The following is a 12157-nucleotide window of genomic DNA, read 5'->3' on the forward strand; positions in this document are numbered from 1 at the left end:
TCTTTCCGTTTGATATTTTCACGTCTTCTGATCTGATTACTTTTTTCTCGTTTTTTCAGTATTTTAAAGGGGTCATATGATGCGATTTAAATTTTTCCTTTCCCTTTGGAGTGTTACAAGCTCTTGGTGCATAAAGAAGATCTGTAAAGTTGCAAAGACTAAAGTCTCAAATCCAAAGAGATATTCTTTATAAAAGTTAAGAGTCAGCCACACCTACCTAAAACGGCTCGTTCTAACACGCCCCCACATACCTACGTCGCTAATGTTATTTTTAGCAGCATCATATGACCCCTTTAAAACATTATTCACCAGGACAACCCTTAAATATTGCTCACACAGTGATGAATATCAGATGTCGGCTTGTTTCTGTCTTCTGACCAACATCCACACTTTATCTCATGTGGTGCTGTATTTCAAAGTAGGTCTTTCTCTCTCAATCGATACACACATACATACCATAGGCCTTGTGTGAAGCACTTTGAAAGTGGCCTGCTGCTCCGCATGCCCTCTCTGTATTCAGTTGCTCAGTTGGCTCAAAGATAACTCCAATTTGGGTCTCTCATCCTGACTGCAGACTCAGCACACGTACATTACACAGTGTTCCTGTCTTGTCCTTTAGTTGGACTCGCTACTCTCTGCACACTTTGTCACAAAGCCTGTCATGAGTCCACTTCAAAGAGACGCTACCAACCTGATACCATGTGACAACTTAAAATGATCGGTCATTAGCTCTGATGAATTGAAGAGCATCTCTGGCTGTGCATTCGCTCCTTTATGTTTCACTTTGTCCTGATTGCTACATCCTGCCTTATTTGAGAAAAGAACAGTCATTCAATTGTCATGTGCCATTATCTCACGAATCAGGCCACTAAGCCTCACTTGGCTCATCTCACACGTGACACACTTAAATCTGTATTAATGTCATTGCATTAAATATCAAATCAAGTTGTGTTTATTTTAAAGATGGTACAAAAATGTACATTTATGTTATTTATGTATCTAGCAGACACTTTTATCCAAAGCGTCTTACGAAATGTAATTGGACAGCATTGCCCAAAATTAGTATACCATGATCATTGTTAATGTGATGAACTATACTAGGGAAAATGATATTATACACCCACCAAAAGCAACTTAGAAAGTGGTTTGAAATATAGTTTCTATAAAAGCTCAGATGCCACATATTTTGATATGTGTTTTGAGAACTGGGGCATTTATACTTGGACATCAGATCAATAATGAAAATGTCACAAGCAAGTATTAAAATAAGTCAAAACAACTAAAAATCAAGAGATTTCTTTATAAAACCTTTATAATATTTTTTTATAATGGCTATACATTTATCTAGTTATTCCAAGCTGTAAAATATTTTATCAAGTAGAAACTGTGAGTAAAAATTATTTTTAAAATTCCTTATCCAGTAAAACTGGAAAAGTCCTGGGACTTTCGAATATTGTTGGGGGGCATTGGAGTCAAAAAGGTTGCAAACCACTGGCAAAAACTATACTCTGATGATGTTTACATTTATAATTTGAAAAATTGAAACAATTCATCTATTGATTACTATGAGGGAATAGTTTATTGTACCAATTACCACATAATATGTTTATTTTATTTTATAAGGAATCGTTTTCATCTGAATATAAACATGTCAAGCAATTCCTATGAAACAACAGGAGCAGTTAGACTTCCATATACTGTACATGATTTAGTCGTACTGTATGCAGAGCTCAGTATTTGATTTGATTTTGTGTTGAAACTATTGAAAAAGGTCAAATTTGATTTTAACATTGAACTTCAATTTGTTTTTTGAAAAAGTCACTGAAAAAGTTTTCAAAAAAGATTTAGAAAGCAACTTCTGTGACTGTCTAACAAATTAAGAAGCAAAACCCAAACTTTTCTACGAACCCTCAACCAGTAACGAGTAAAGAAATGATGAACTGTTGTTTTTTAATGTTGTATGTTTTTATGCAATGAGGCTATGCTGAGCTGAGAAAGATGCAATGATCTGAACTGACAATATTTTAATGGAGCACATAAAAGCGTGAAAGTGATCAAGGAGGTCGGCGTGCCTGTGATCGCCACATTCGCTCGCTTTGAACTCTCAGGGAGGAGCACAATGCTCTCATTCAGAGATTGGCTGAATGACAGATGCTCCCTCTCTCGTTCTCTCTCACCCCCTCCTCTCTGTCTCTCTAACGTTAATGAATTCAAACAACCCGCCCCCTACCCATCCAGCTCTCTTTCTCTTTCCCTCTTTTTCTCTCACCACAGAACGTTTCCAGCCTTGGCAAGTTCCTCGTGATTTGCTCTCATCGTCTTAATGAATTCAACTGGGAGTGCATTGGCCCTGATGCCCACCCCCTCAGAGAGAGGTCCAGTGCTCTTGCATATATCTGCAGGGCTGCTTCATGCTCTTCCATTGTTCCATCAGCTTCTTTCACCAACAGGTCCTCCGAGAGGAAGTGTGAGAGAAAGCTAAGGAGGTGGGACGCCTTGATGCAAAAGGAGCTGCTTTGTGTCAGTGCACCTGTACTTTTAAGTGGAACTTCTTAAGGCTGTTAGAAGATACGTTTTTATATTGGAAAACTCACCTGTGGACAGGTGAAGTGGAATCATGGGTGTGATGTCACTGCTGCTGTTGATGGCGATTGGTTGGTGTGGTGGGGCGCCACCGGCGAGAGAGGTGTACAGAATGCCACAGAGCGCACTTAAAGGTAGGCCAGGTATTCGTCATTTTGGCTGCTTCTACATTCTTAGAAGAAAGATACAAAACGGTATAGTCTGTGCACCCTTTCAAAAGCTATTAATATGTACACTTTAGGTAGGCTACTAATACATAGCTACATGGTACTAACATGTACCATTTAAGGGTAAATAAAGTACAAATATGTACTTTTTGGATTTTGTACTTTAAGGTATCACCCCAGTGACTGAGAGTATATATCTAGAAGATGTAATAACACTGTGACGTCTAAACCAATCTCATGATTATGCTTTCTTTTTCTTTTCAGTAATCTTGTTGCAAAAGTGTTGCAAATGTAGAACTGCTCAAAAAAACAACAACTTTCAACCAGAATCAGTTCTCGACTCTTGTGTGCCATCACAGTGAGACAGTGTTCAGGAGTTTAGCGTAGTCACCACAGAGGCCAGAGTTCAGGCCGTTAATTAAGATCTCAATCAGCTTTGATGTCTCTCTCACTCTTTGGGATATAGAGAAGAGGGGACAGCTGAATGTGAATCGGTGTGTTTGAACTTTGCGTTTGGTGTCTTTAGTGCTGCTTTGAGCATGACTTTGTTCACTTGTCCTGATGGAAAAACCATTACTGATAAAATACTGCATACATATAGATTTTTTTAATGTAAATTTATTACATTTATTACAATATTTATTATATAAATGTAGTTTTATCACAGCCAGTATTGCATTGAGAGATTCCCAATGGGTTTTGTTTTGCTGAAGAAAAATCTATTCGGACTGTTTGCAAATGTTGGATTTCTCCCCGCCTAACAGGGAACAGGGGAACGTTCCTGCAAGGTTCTCTTCAACAATGTTAATAAAAAGTTCATTCAAAGTCATCAGGTTTTTAATAACGTTCTCAAAATGTTAGGACGAAAACGTTATTTATACATCATTCACGGAATTCGTGAATTGTTCAGAGAACATTCAAAAGTAACATTACCGTAATGTTTGCAAAATGATTAAATGGAATGGTCCCTTAATGCTTTTTTAACGTATGCACAACCAAGAGTTTTTAAATGCTTTTAAAACATTTAAAAATCTGGACATTTTGAACATTCTTAGTACATATTTTTGTTAGTTGGGTCTCTGTCCTGAAGTTTTTGTATTTGTTTATATGCATATCTGACCATTTTATTGTTGAAACTAAAATATTGCATTCGTCTTCTCTAATTCACATAAACACCATCTGCTCCGCTGAGGTTAAATGTCTCATATTTCTTCTTTATACCTACTTTTAATGTTTTCCTTTGATTTGCTTTGTGTTGGTTGTTTTGAGGGATGTGCTCACTTTTGCTTACATCTGTTTCTGCTTCTCTCTGCAGCGCTGTCTGATAGAGGAACAGTAGTGATGGAGGCCGCTCTGTCCCGCGCTCTGTCTGCCGTAGACGCTGCCGTATCGGACCGCAGCAAGGCCGAGGCAGGCTGCAGAGGGTGTGTGCCCTGTCTGTTTCAGGACTGTGGACAGCGAAAAGACGCCTGTGGTAAGCTTGAACACACATGCTTTATTTGACTCTTTGACTTTTAACACGGATGCTGATGGTGGTGGTTACTCCGTAGCATCTCCAGAGGACACACAGTCAGAGCCGAGCTGTGAGGTCATATCTCGCGCCCAGCAGGAAGCTGATGAAGGAGAGAGGAGCTGGTTGCTGAGTCAGGCCTGTGGCTTCTACAAACGCCGTTGCACACCTGCACAGGTGAACAGAGACCTGTGCATCAGAATCATGGGAGAGAGCTGCAGCGCTCGGGTCCTGCAGTGCAGTCTGCTCAACACCATGCAGAACACCATGCAGACCACAGCACAGGGTAAGACAAAAAACACAAAAAGTTCAGTGGATTATGTAAACATACTCAGAACTTTCAAATGTTTCTTTAAAAATCAACATGTAGTTTTACTGATATATAAATAATGAAGGTCCCTTTTAATGTAATTTCAGCTTTGACATTGATCATTTGGCTTCCCTTATGTAGCTGTGTGTGGCCAGCGTTTCTCTGTCTCGCAAAACCTGACACAGCCTCGCGCTCGTATCATGGGGGGATCTCCTGCTCCTCTGGGCAGCTGGCCATGGCTGGTGAACCTTCGGCTGGACGGGGCTCTGATGTGTGGGGGTGTTCTGGTTGACAGCTCTTGGGTCCTCACTGCCGCCCACTGCTTTGCTAGGTAAAAAATACATATTACATGTATTACAAAATACATACCTATATAATTTAAAAACTTAATGTCAGGTGGGATATCTTCAGTGTTGGGGAGTAATTAGTTACATGTAACGGCATTAAAGAATTTCATTACAAAATAAATGTATCTGTAAACAGTTACAGAGAAAAAATGTGTAATTAAATTACAGTTACTTTTGAAAATGTCAACGATTACAAAGGGGGTTACATCTGAATATGTTCACACATACATACAGATTTAATTTATATCTTTCCCAAATTGCATTGACTGCTCTAAAAGATGTGAGGAGTTTAGGACAAAGAATAGGACACATGCTTATTTGATAACTTTTATTTTCTATTTGGGTTTAAGTATATGCTTTATTTTTTAAGATTGACCAAGGCATTGTTAGATGCCAGTGTTTCCTGTCATAGCTGTGCAAACATTTGATTAATGTTTAATGAAAAAAAACAGTATCATAGCTATTAAACTATTTCTTAAGATTTGAAATCAGTATTTAACCTCAGAACGATCTCAAAGTAAAAAGAAGTGCTAAAGTCTGATTTTGTGATGGCTGTGCTTTAAAATTAAATTTTTACAAATCTTAATTCATAAATCGTAATTCAAGTGATGAAGGATTTTGAAAGTCTGACAGTTATCAGCGTTGAGTACTGTAAGGTTAACCCTGCCTACTCTAAATATTTGAAAATGATTAACAGTTGAAAACATTTGTTAGAAATTTAGAAAAGTAATCCAAAAATAATTAAATGTATTAATTACTATCTATTACATTCCAAAGTAAACTTCCCAACACTGGACACCTTTGCCTTTCTACTTTAAAATCTCGCTATTGGTATTAATAAGAAATTTTCCACTGAGAACACTAAATGATTTTACACTTTTATAGACCTTATCTAGGCCCTGCCCCTTTTCAGCACTGCGCTCGTTGTCTTCTGTCCTCCGGTTTGTATTTCCACAGCGTAACGTTAAGGTCAAAAGAAATGTATGAATGAAACACTTGTTTTAAAATCTTCCTGGTCAACTGACATTTGTTATGACATCTATTTCGAACATTACAATGCACATGATAACTTTCGTTAGCTCTACAATAAGTAAATCCACTTCACCAGGTAATTACTCTTTAACAGTGAGCTACCGCAAAAATTGAAGTTTTTCTGTGCATTTGTCTCTCTGACGCATAAGGTCTATAAAACAGGTGGATTTTTGGATTAGCGACATTTCAAGCTGTTGTAAAATAACAGAACAATACACAATTTTAACAGCAATTAAATGTGCCATAACATTAAAAAGTAATAAACCACAGCGTTGTCTTTCATCATATTGCTGTTTTCACCATTTAATGAAAAGGATTATAAATTGTGCTTTGTGGTATTGTTTTATTTGTGAATGTACTCGTTTTGTGAACATATAAAATGTATCTCCCCCAATCAGGAGCCGCGGTGAGAGTTACTGGACAGCTGTAGTGGGAGAGTTTGACCTCACAAAAACTGACCCTGATGAGCAGATCATGAAAGTCAATCGTATCATCACTCATCCGAAGGTAAGCATAAAAAACTTTCTTGTAATATTATATAATATATATATATTTTTTAAATATATAAAACAATGAAGAGTGTTTTATTATTTTTTTTTATGTGTCCCATCTGTGTCCAATCCTTTTCTTTTGGTGTAGTTTAACCCAAAGACGTTTAATAACGACATTGCTCTGGTGGAGCTGAGTTCTCCAATAATTCTGTCTGAACGGGTCACACCTGTCTGCCTGCCCTCTGACCTCGATCCACCGGCTGGTACACCCTGCTTGGTGGCCGGCTGGGGCTCTTTGTATGAGGGTAAGAAAATCTGCATAGCTCATATTTTAGAAAAAGAGCTCAGTAATATCACACAATGTTTGCTTAAAATGTCGTGAAGTGTTTATTTATGTTTGTCTTGATTCTCTGTATGTGTGTAGACGGACCCTCTGCAGATGTGGTGATGGAGGCGAAGGTGCCCCTGCTGTCTCACACCACCTGTCGCAGTGCACTGGGGAAGGAGCTGCTCACAAACACCATGTTCTGCGCTGGGTACCTGTCTGGAGGCATTGACTCATGCCAGGTATCTCCACATTGTCATACTAGCTTGCATTATGAACCCCACACCTGACGAAGAAACATCACATATGCTTTATAAACACTACAGCTGCTTTACAATCACCTGACTTGAATCTGTCTCTTTGCATGTGTACAGGGTGATTCTGGAGGGCCGTTGATCTTCCAGGACCGTTTATCGGGACGGTTTCAGCTGTTTGGCGTCACCTCTTGGGGGGATGGCTGTGGGGAGAGGGGAAAGCCTGGCGTTTACACTCGGGTCACCGCGTTCTCTGATTGGGTCATGACAGAGATACAGAGTGAGTTGCTCAACATGTTGCACACACACTACTGAAACAAAGAAATCTCCACCACCGTGAGTTTAAACCCTCCCACTCTTTCTGCTCAATGAAAAGCCACAAATCCTGCAAAATCGTTTACATTCCATTCTCCAAATTCCAGAGTCCTTTGGGAGTCGGGAGCCCACATGTTCTGAGCTGCTTAAGACAACTGAGCTGTCTGAAGAACAGCAGATGTCAGAATTTACCACGCTCTGCCACTTCTACACACTATCCTGCTCTTCGACCCTCGACCCCTCTGCCTGCCAGCGTCTCGCTCAGGACAAATGCCAAAGCCGGTTTAAGAAGTGCCGTAAGTTATTCAGACAGTTTAAATTAAAAAACCTAATTACATATTTAAACAGAATTAACCTACAGTACAGTACAGTACATGCTTCTTTGGATGTGCATACTCATTCTTTATTATTATAATTTTCCAGATTTTGGAATAATAGTAAAGTCAGCAAACTATGAAATAACAGCAATGGAAGTATGTGAGTTATGTAGCTCTGCACCTTAAAGTGCATTCTGGGATGCTTTTTAAACTGCATTTAAGGAGTTCACATGTATGTTGGGCACTTGTTGGCTGTTTCATAGACTTCTATGAAATTCAATTCATCAATTAAAAAAAAAAGTGAATTTAAACTAGTTTTTAAATAAATTTGTATGTAGGCACAATTAATTTCAATTAATTTACATTTAATTTAAACTTTAAGATCATAAATTTACCCTAGTGAAAAATGAACATACTAAAATGCATTTGAAATAAATTCATGTCATGTTAAGTATACTACAAATACATTTACATATTTATGTACTTGTTTAAAATACCCTGCAATTGTACTTTTAGTATACTAAACTCATATACTTAAAGTCTGCTAAATTGGAACAACTAATTGTGTACTTAATGCACTTTAATTGTGCAGAAGTAGTGCTGAGGTCCAACTAAAGATATGCTGAAGTATATTTGATTGTGCTAAAGTGGAACTATTGCAAGTATACTTCAGGTAAACTTGAAATATCTTGCATTTAAAGACCAGTATTATTCAAAGATCATATAATCCTCATCAATAGTGATATTAAAACACATTTTAGGCTTAAAATTAAGAAATGTGCATTGTGCACAAGTGATACTCCAAATAAAGTTTAATTGCAATTTTTATATCAGTAAGTCTCGAGTGATATGTCAGTAAATATATTACTTAGGGTAGTTACGTACTGTATGTCCAAACTTGACTCGCGGTATACTTTGATAAAAAATACAAAGTAACAGTAAAAACAGTAATACAGTTAAATGTAGAAAACTATTTTCTATTTTAATATATTTTAAAATATATTTACCTTTCCTCTGTCTACTGCCTTCCTCACAGTCCAGTGTCTTTCTCTCTACAGAGCTGCATTCCTTCCCGCAGACTCTGCTGGATTTGCTTCAGAGGGCCGATGACTACATCAGAGATAAAGTCGATCTGACCTTCTTCACTCAGACTCTTCCTCAGTTGGTGGAGAATGTGTACAGCTCTGCTCATATACCACGAAGACGCAGAAGTGCACTTGAAAAAGGTAGAGCCATTAAACCTTTCTGCATTGTACTTGTACAGCCAATCAGGGCTCAAGATGGATATACAATGCTTTCCAAAATGAAGTAGCTTCTGTATAGATCTGTATACATCGTTCTCCATATTGTTATTCTAAACAACATATTATTCTCAAAGAGCAGGTAGGCCGGCCAGCACTATTCCAGCAAGTGGGCCCCCTGGTGGACGACTGGGAGAGCTACCTTACAGGCATTGCTGAAGATCTGGATCAACACAAAGAACTAAAGAACTCACAGGAGCTGTCTCAGGAGCAACAACTCTTCACTCCGGTAAACAGTCTAATTTTATATAAGGTTTTAGATGTGATGGAGAAGCATGTTCAATACATTTCTGTTTAGGACAGACATTAGTTAACAATGAACTATTTTGATTTGATGAAATTTTCAGGACGAGGACAGTAAAAAAGCATCTCTTCAGCAGCTCGACGGATCACTGCGCTCCTCCATTGCTGCCCTGCGTTCCAAACTAGAATCATTGCGCATTCCTGTCATACCAGAATTGGACTATCAACTGTTTCAGAGGGATTTCACCTTTCCCACCACTGGAAAACAACAACAGGATAATGGTGCCAAATCTAGGGAGTCTGTATTGTCAGCTGACATTTGGACTGCTCTGATATATAAAGCTCTGAGAGGAAGCGGCACAGGAAGTGTCACAGGACGTCCGGTGATGACAGCATCCCCTCGGGATGATATGGATACAACATCCAGATCTGTGGAACCTTCAACGCAACCACTGAAACTCAAGAACCAGGAACCTTCTGACTCAATGCTTGAAAAACACCCTGTCCCTACCCAGATGCCCCTGCTTCAACAGCCACTCTTCAAAAGTAAGAGTTAATTATGGGAAACTGAGTGCCAAAATATTGAGGAAGAATAACAGGAAACTTTAAGTCCTAAAAGTTCTTAAAAGGACTTTTCTGCAATAACTGGATTTTTTTTTCACCTGTTAAATTCAAATCATATATACTTTAAAAAAGAATTAATGTAAATGACTGAACAAAAATACAAGCTTCAGACTGAATTTAAACCCTCGAATGGCCTATAACCACTTTTTGTCATTAGGTCTCTCTGCGATTTTACACCAGAATAAAATACATATAATTTAACGTTTAAAAGCAAAGAAATTAGGACAATCAGGAATACTAGTATGGTAAGTTTAATATTGATATATAAATAAAATTATTATAATAATTGTAATTAATAAATAATAATAATAATGCATTATTTATTTAATAATAAAATATATTAATTATATTATTATTAATAATAATAAATACTTTTTTTCTTTCTTTTTTTTACAGTGCAGTTGTATTATTGCAATAGTATTGCAGAATGATATTAAACCATGAATGTCCAGACTAATAGACTAATAATTGTTTCAGAGCTCCTGTGGAGGAGAAAGAGAGATCTACACAAGCGACAGAAACGAGGAGCCAGTGACAAAGGTACAGTTTCTCGTTTCATTTACATTTAGCATTTCTATTCATTGGAAATTGTGTCATGGAGCCTACACACTTCAGCTGAGTCATTCATATGATTTGAAAAGGAATGGGAGGTTAATATTAGATTTATATTAAGGAATATGAGTTTTTATTATTTACTGTTTTTAAAGACTGTGTTGTAAGGCTTTGTTCTTTGTGTTTTGTAGTTTGCTCAGGAGTAACTGAATCAGCTCAGCTGGTCAGCACCACCAAAGAGATGTACAACTGGATCCTGTCTGTTCCATCTAACAGCATAAACATGATCTTCCAGGAGGTGAGTCTGTGTGTGTGTCGTAGAAGGTTCTAGACTGCATTTGCAAGTAAAAAATATGATATTTATGTACATGTTTTGACAGACAGACAGATCATATAAGTATACATTGTTGTATAGAAGTTGTATTAGATTATAGTATATACACTACTGTTTAAAAGTTAGGGGTCTGTACATTTTTGTAATTTTGAAAGTAGTCTCTTATGCTCACCAAAGCTGCATTTATTTGATTAAAAATACAGTTTAAAAAGTTATTTTCTGAAATATAATGTGACAATTTAAAATAACTGTTTTCTATTTTAATATATATTTTAATGTCATTTATTCTTGTGATGGCAAATCTGAATTTTCACCTGTCTTTACTCCAGTCTAATAAATAATTCTAATATGCAGATTTGCTGGTCAAGAAACATTTCTTATTGTTATCGATGTTGAAAACAGTTGTGCTGCTTAATATTGAGGTATTTAAGGATTCTTTGATGAGTAGAAAGTTCAAAAGAAAAAAAAGTATTATAAATGCCTTCTACATTACCTTCACTTTTGATCAATTTAATGCACCTTTGTTAAAAAAATCTACATAAAAAAAAATAATAATCTACTTACCCCAAACGTTTGTAATGTATGTTATGTTTCTGTGGTGTTGTATTTTAATTCTGTATGTACAGGTGCATCTCAATAAATTAGAATGTCGTGGAAAAGTTCATTTATTTCAGTAATTCAACGTGTTCATCATCTCAGGTGCTGGTTGACCTGAATTCTAAGAATGAACGTGGTTTGTATCAGTCACGGATCAAGACCACTGTTGGTGGGCGACCTTTGACCTTTTACAGCTTGGTGGGTTTAGAGAATGAGGCGTTCTACCGCAGCATGCCACGCATCATTGCCATCGCCATTGATGCTCTCAAAACGTAAAACACACTCATGTATGCTGCTGAAATTATACTTGAGCTGAAATGGCATCCCCAACATCGAACGTTATTACATCTTAAATTCTCTAATGTGACCTGCTGCTATGGAAATGATTGGATGGGACCTCCTTGCTTGAGTCATCACAGGACAGCTGACTCTTCTGGAGTTGGTCACTGCATACTGAAACTGGACTGATGGTGACTGTATGTCCACCCTGACTTAACTTATTACACAGGGACAGAGGTTGATCCTCCTGTCTGAGCTGCAAACTGTACAGATATTATATTTGATGTTTGTTATATATTTATTTGTGTTTCTTTGTATTTTTTATATGAAAACAAAGATACAAAATGAAATGGAGTAAAAGACTGAATCATATTTAAATAAATGTTGTCGTCATGAGCTTGTCAGGAACTCTTTTTTTAATTACTTATACCTATATATATTATACATATATGTGACCCTGGACCACAAAACCAGTCATATGGGTCAATTTTTCGAAATTGAGATTTATACATCATCTAAAAGCTGAATAAATAAGCTTTCCATTGATGTATGGTTTGTTAGGATAGAACAATATTT

At 37.2% G+C, this 12157-nt stretch overlaps 2 protein-coding genes across 2 annotated transcripts; both read left to right on the forward strand.

The window, feature by feature from the left end:
- The first annotated feature begins 2450 nt into the window (after nt 1–2450).
- Nucleotides 2451–7334, forward strand: LOC107660283 (serine protease 8). The gene is made up of 8 exons (XM_016449571.1): nt 2451–2717; nt 4066–4224; nt 4301–4546; nt 4712–4901; nt 6348–6456; nt 6589–6745; nt 6865–7007; nt 7140–7334. The coding sequence occupies exons 1-8, from the start codon at nt 2618–2620 to the stop codon at nt 7332–7334; spliced, it is 1299 nt and encodes a 432-aa protein (XP_016305057.1). The 5' UTR covers nt 2451–2617.
- A 127-nt stretch (nt 7335–7461) lies between these two features.
- LOC107660469 (uncharacterized) lies at nt 7462–11809 on the forward strand. Its single transcript, XM_016449777.1, has 7 exons — nt 7462–7630; nt 8710–8877; nt 9030–9181; nt 9300–9741; nt 10297–10359; nt 10563–10669; nt 11405–11809. The coding sequence occupies exons 1-7, from the start codon at nt 7513–7515 to the stop codon at nt 11576–11578; spliced, it is 1224 nt and encodes a 407-aa protein (XP_016305263.1). The 5' UTR covers nt 7462–7512; the 3' UTR covers nt 11579–11809.
- Nucleotides 11810–12157: the final 348 nt, after the last annotated feature.

This window comes from Sinocyclocheilus anshuiensis, unplaced genomic scaffold (genome assembly GCF_001515605.1).
Source record: "Sinocyclocheilus anshuiensis isolate Anshui unplaced genomic scaffold, SAMN03320099.WGS_v1.1 scaffold850, whole genome shotgun sequence".
Classification (NCBI taxonomy): Eukaryota; Metazoa; Chordata; class Actinopteri; order Cypriniformes; family Cyprinidae; genus Sinocyclocheilus; species Sinocyclocheilus anshuiensis.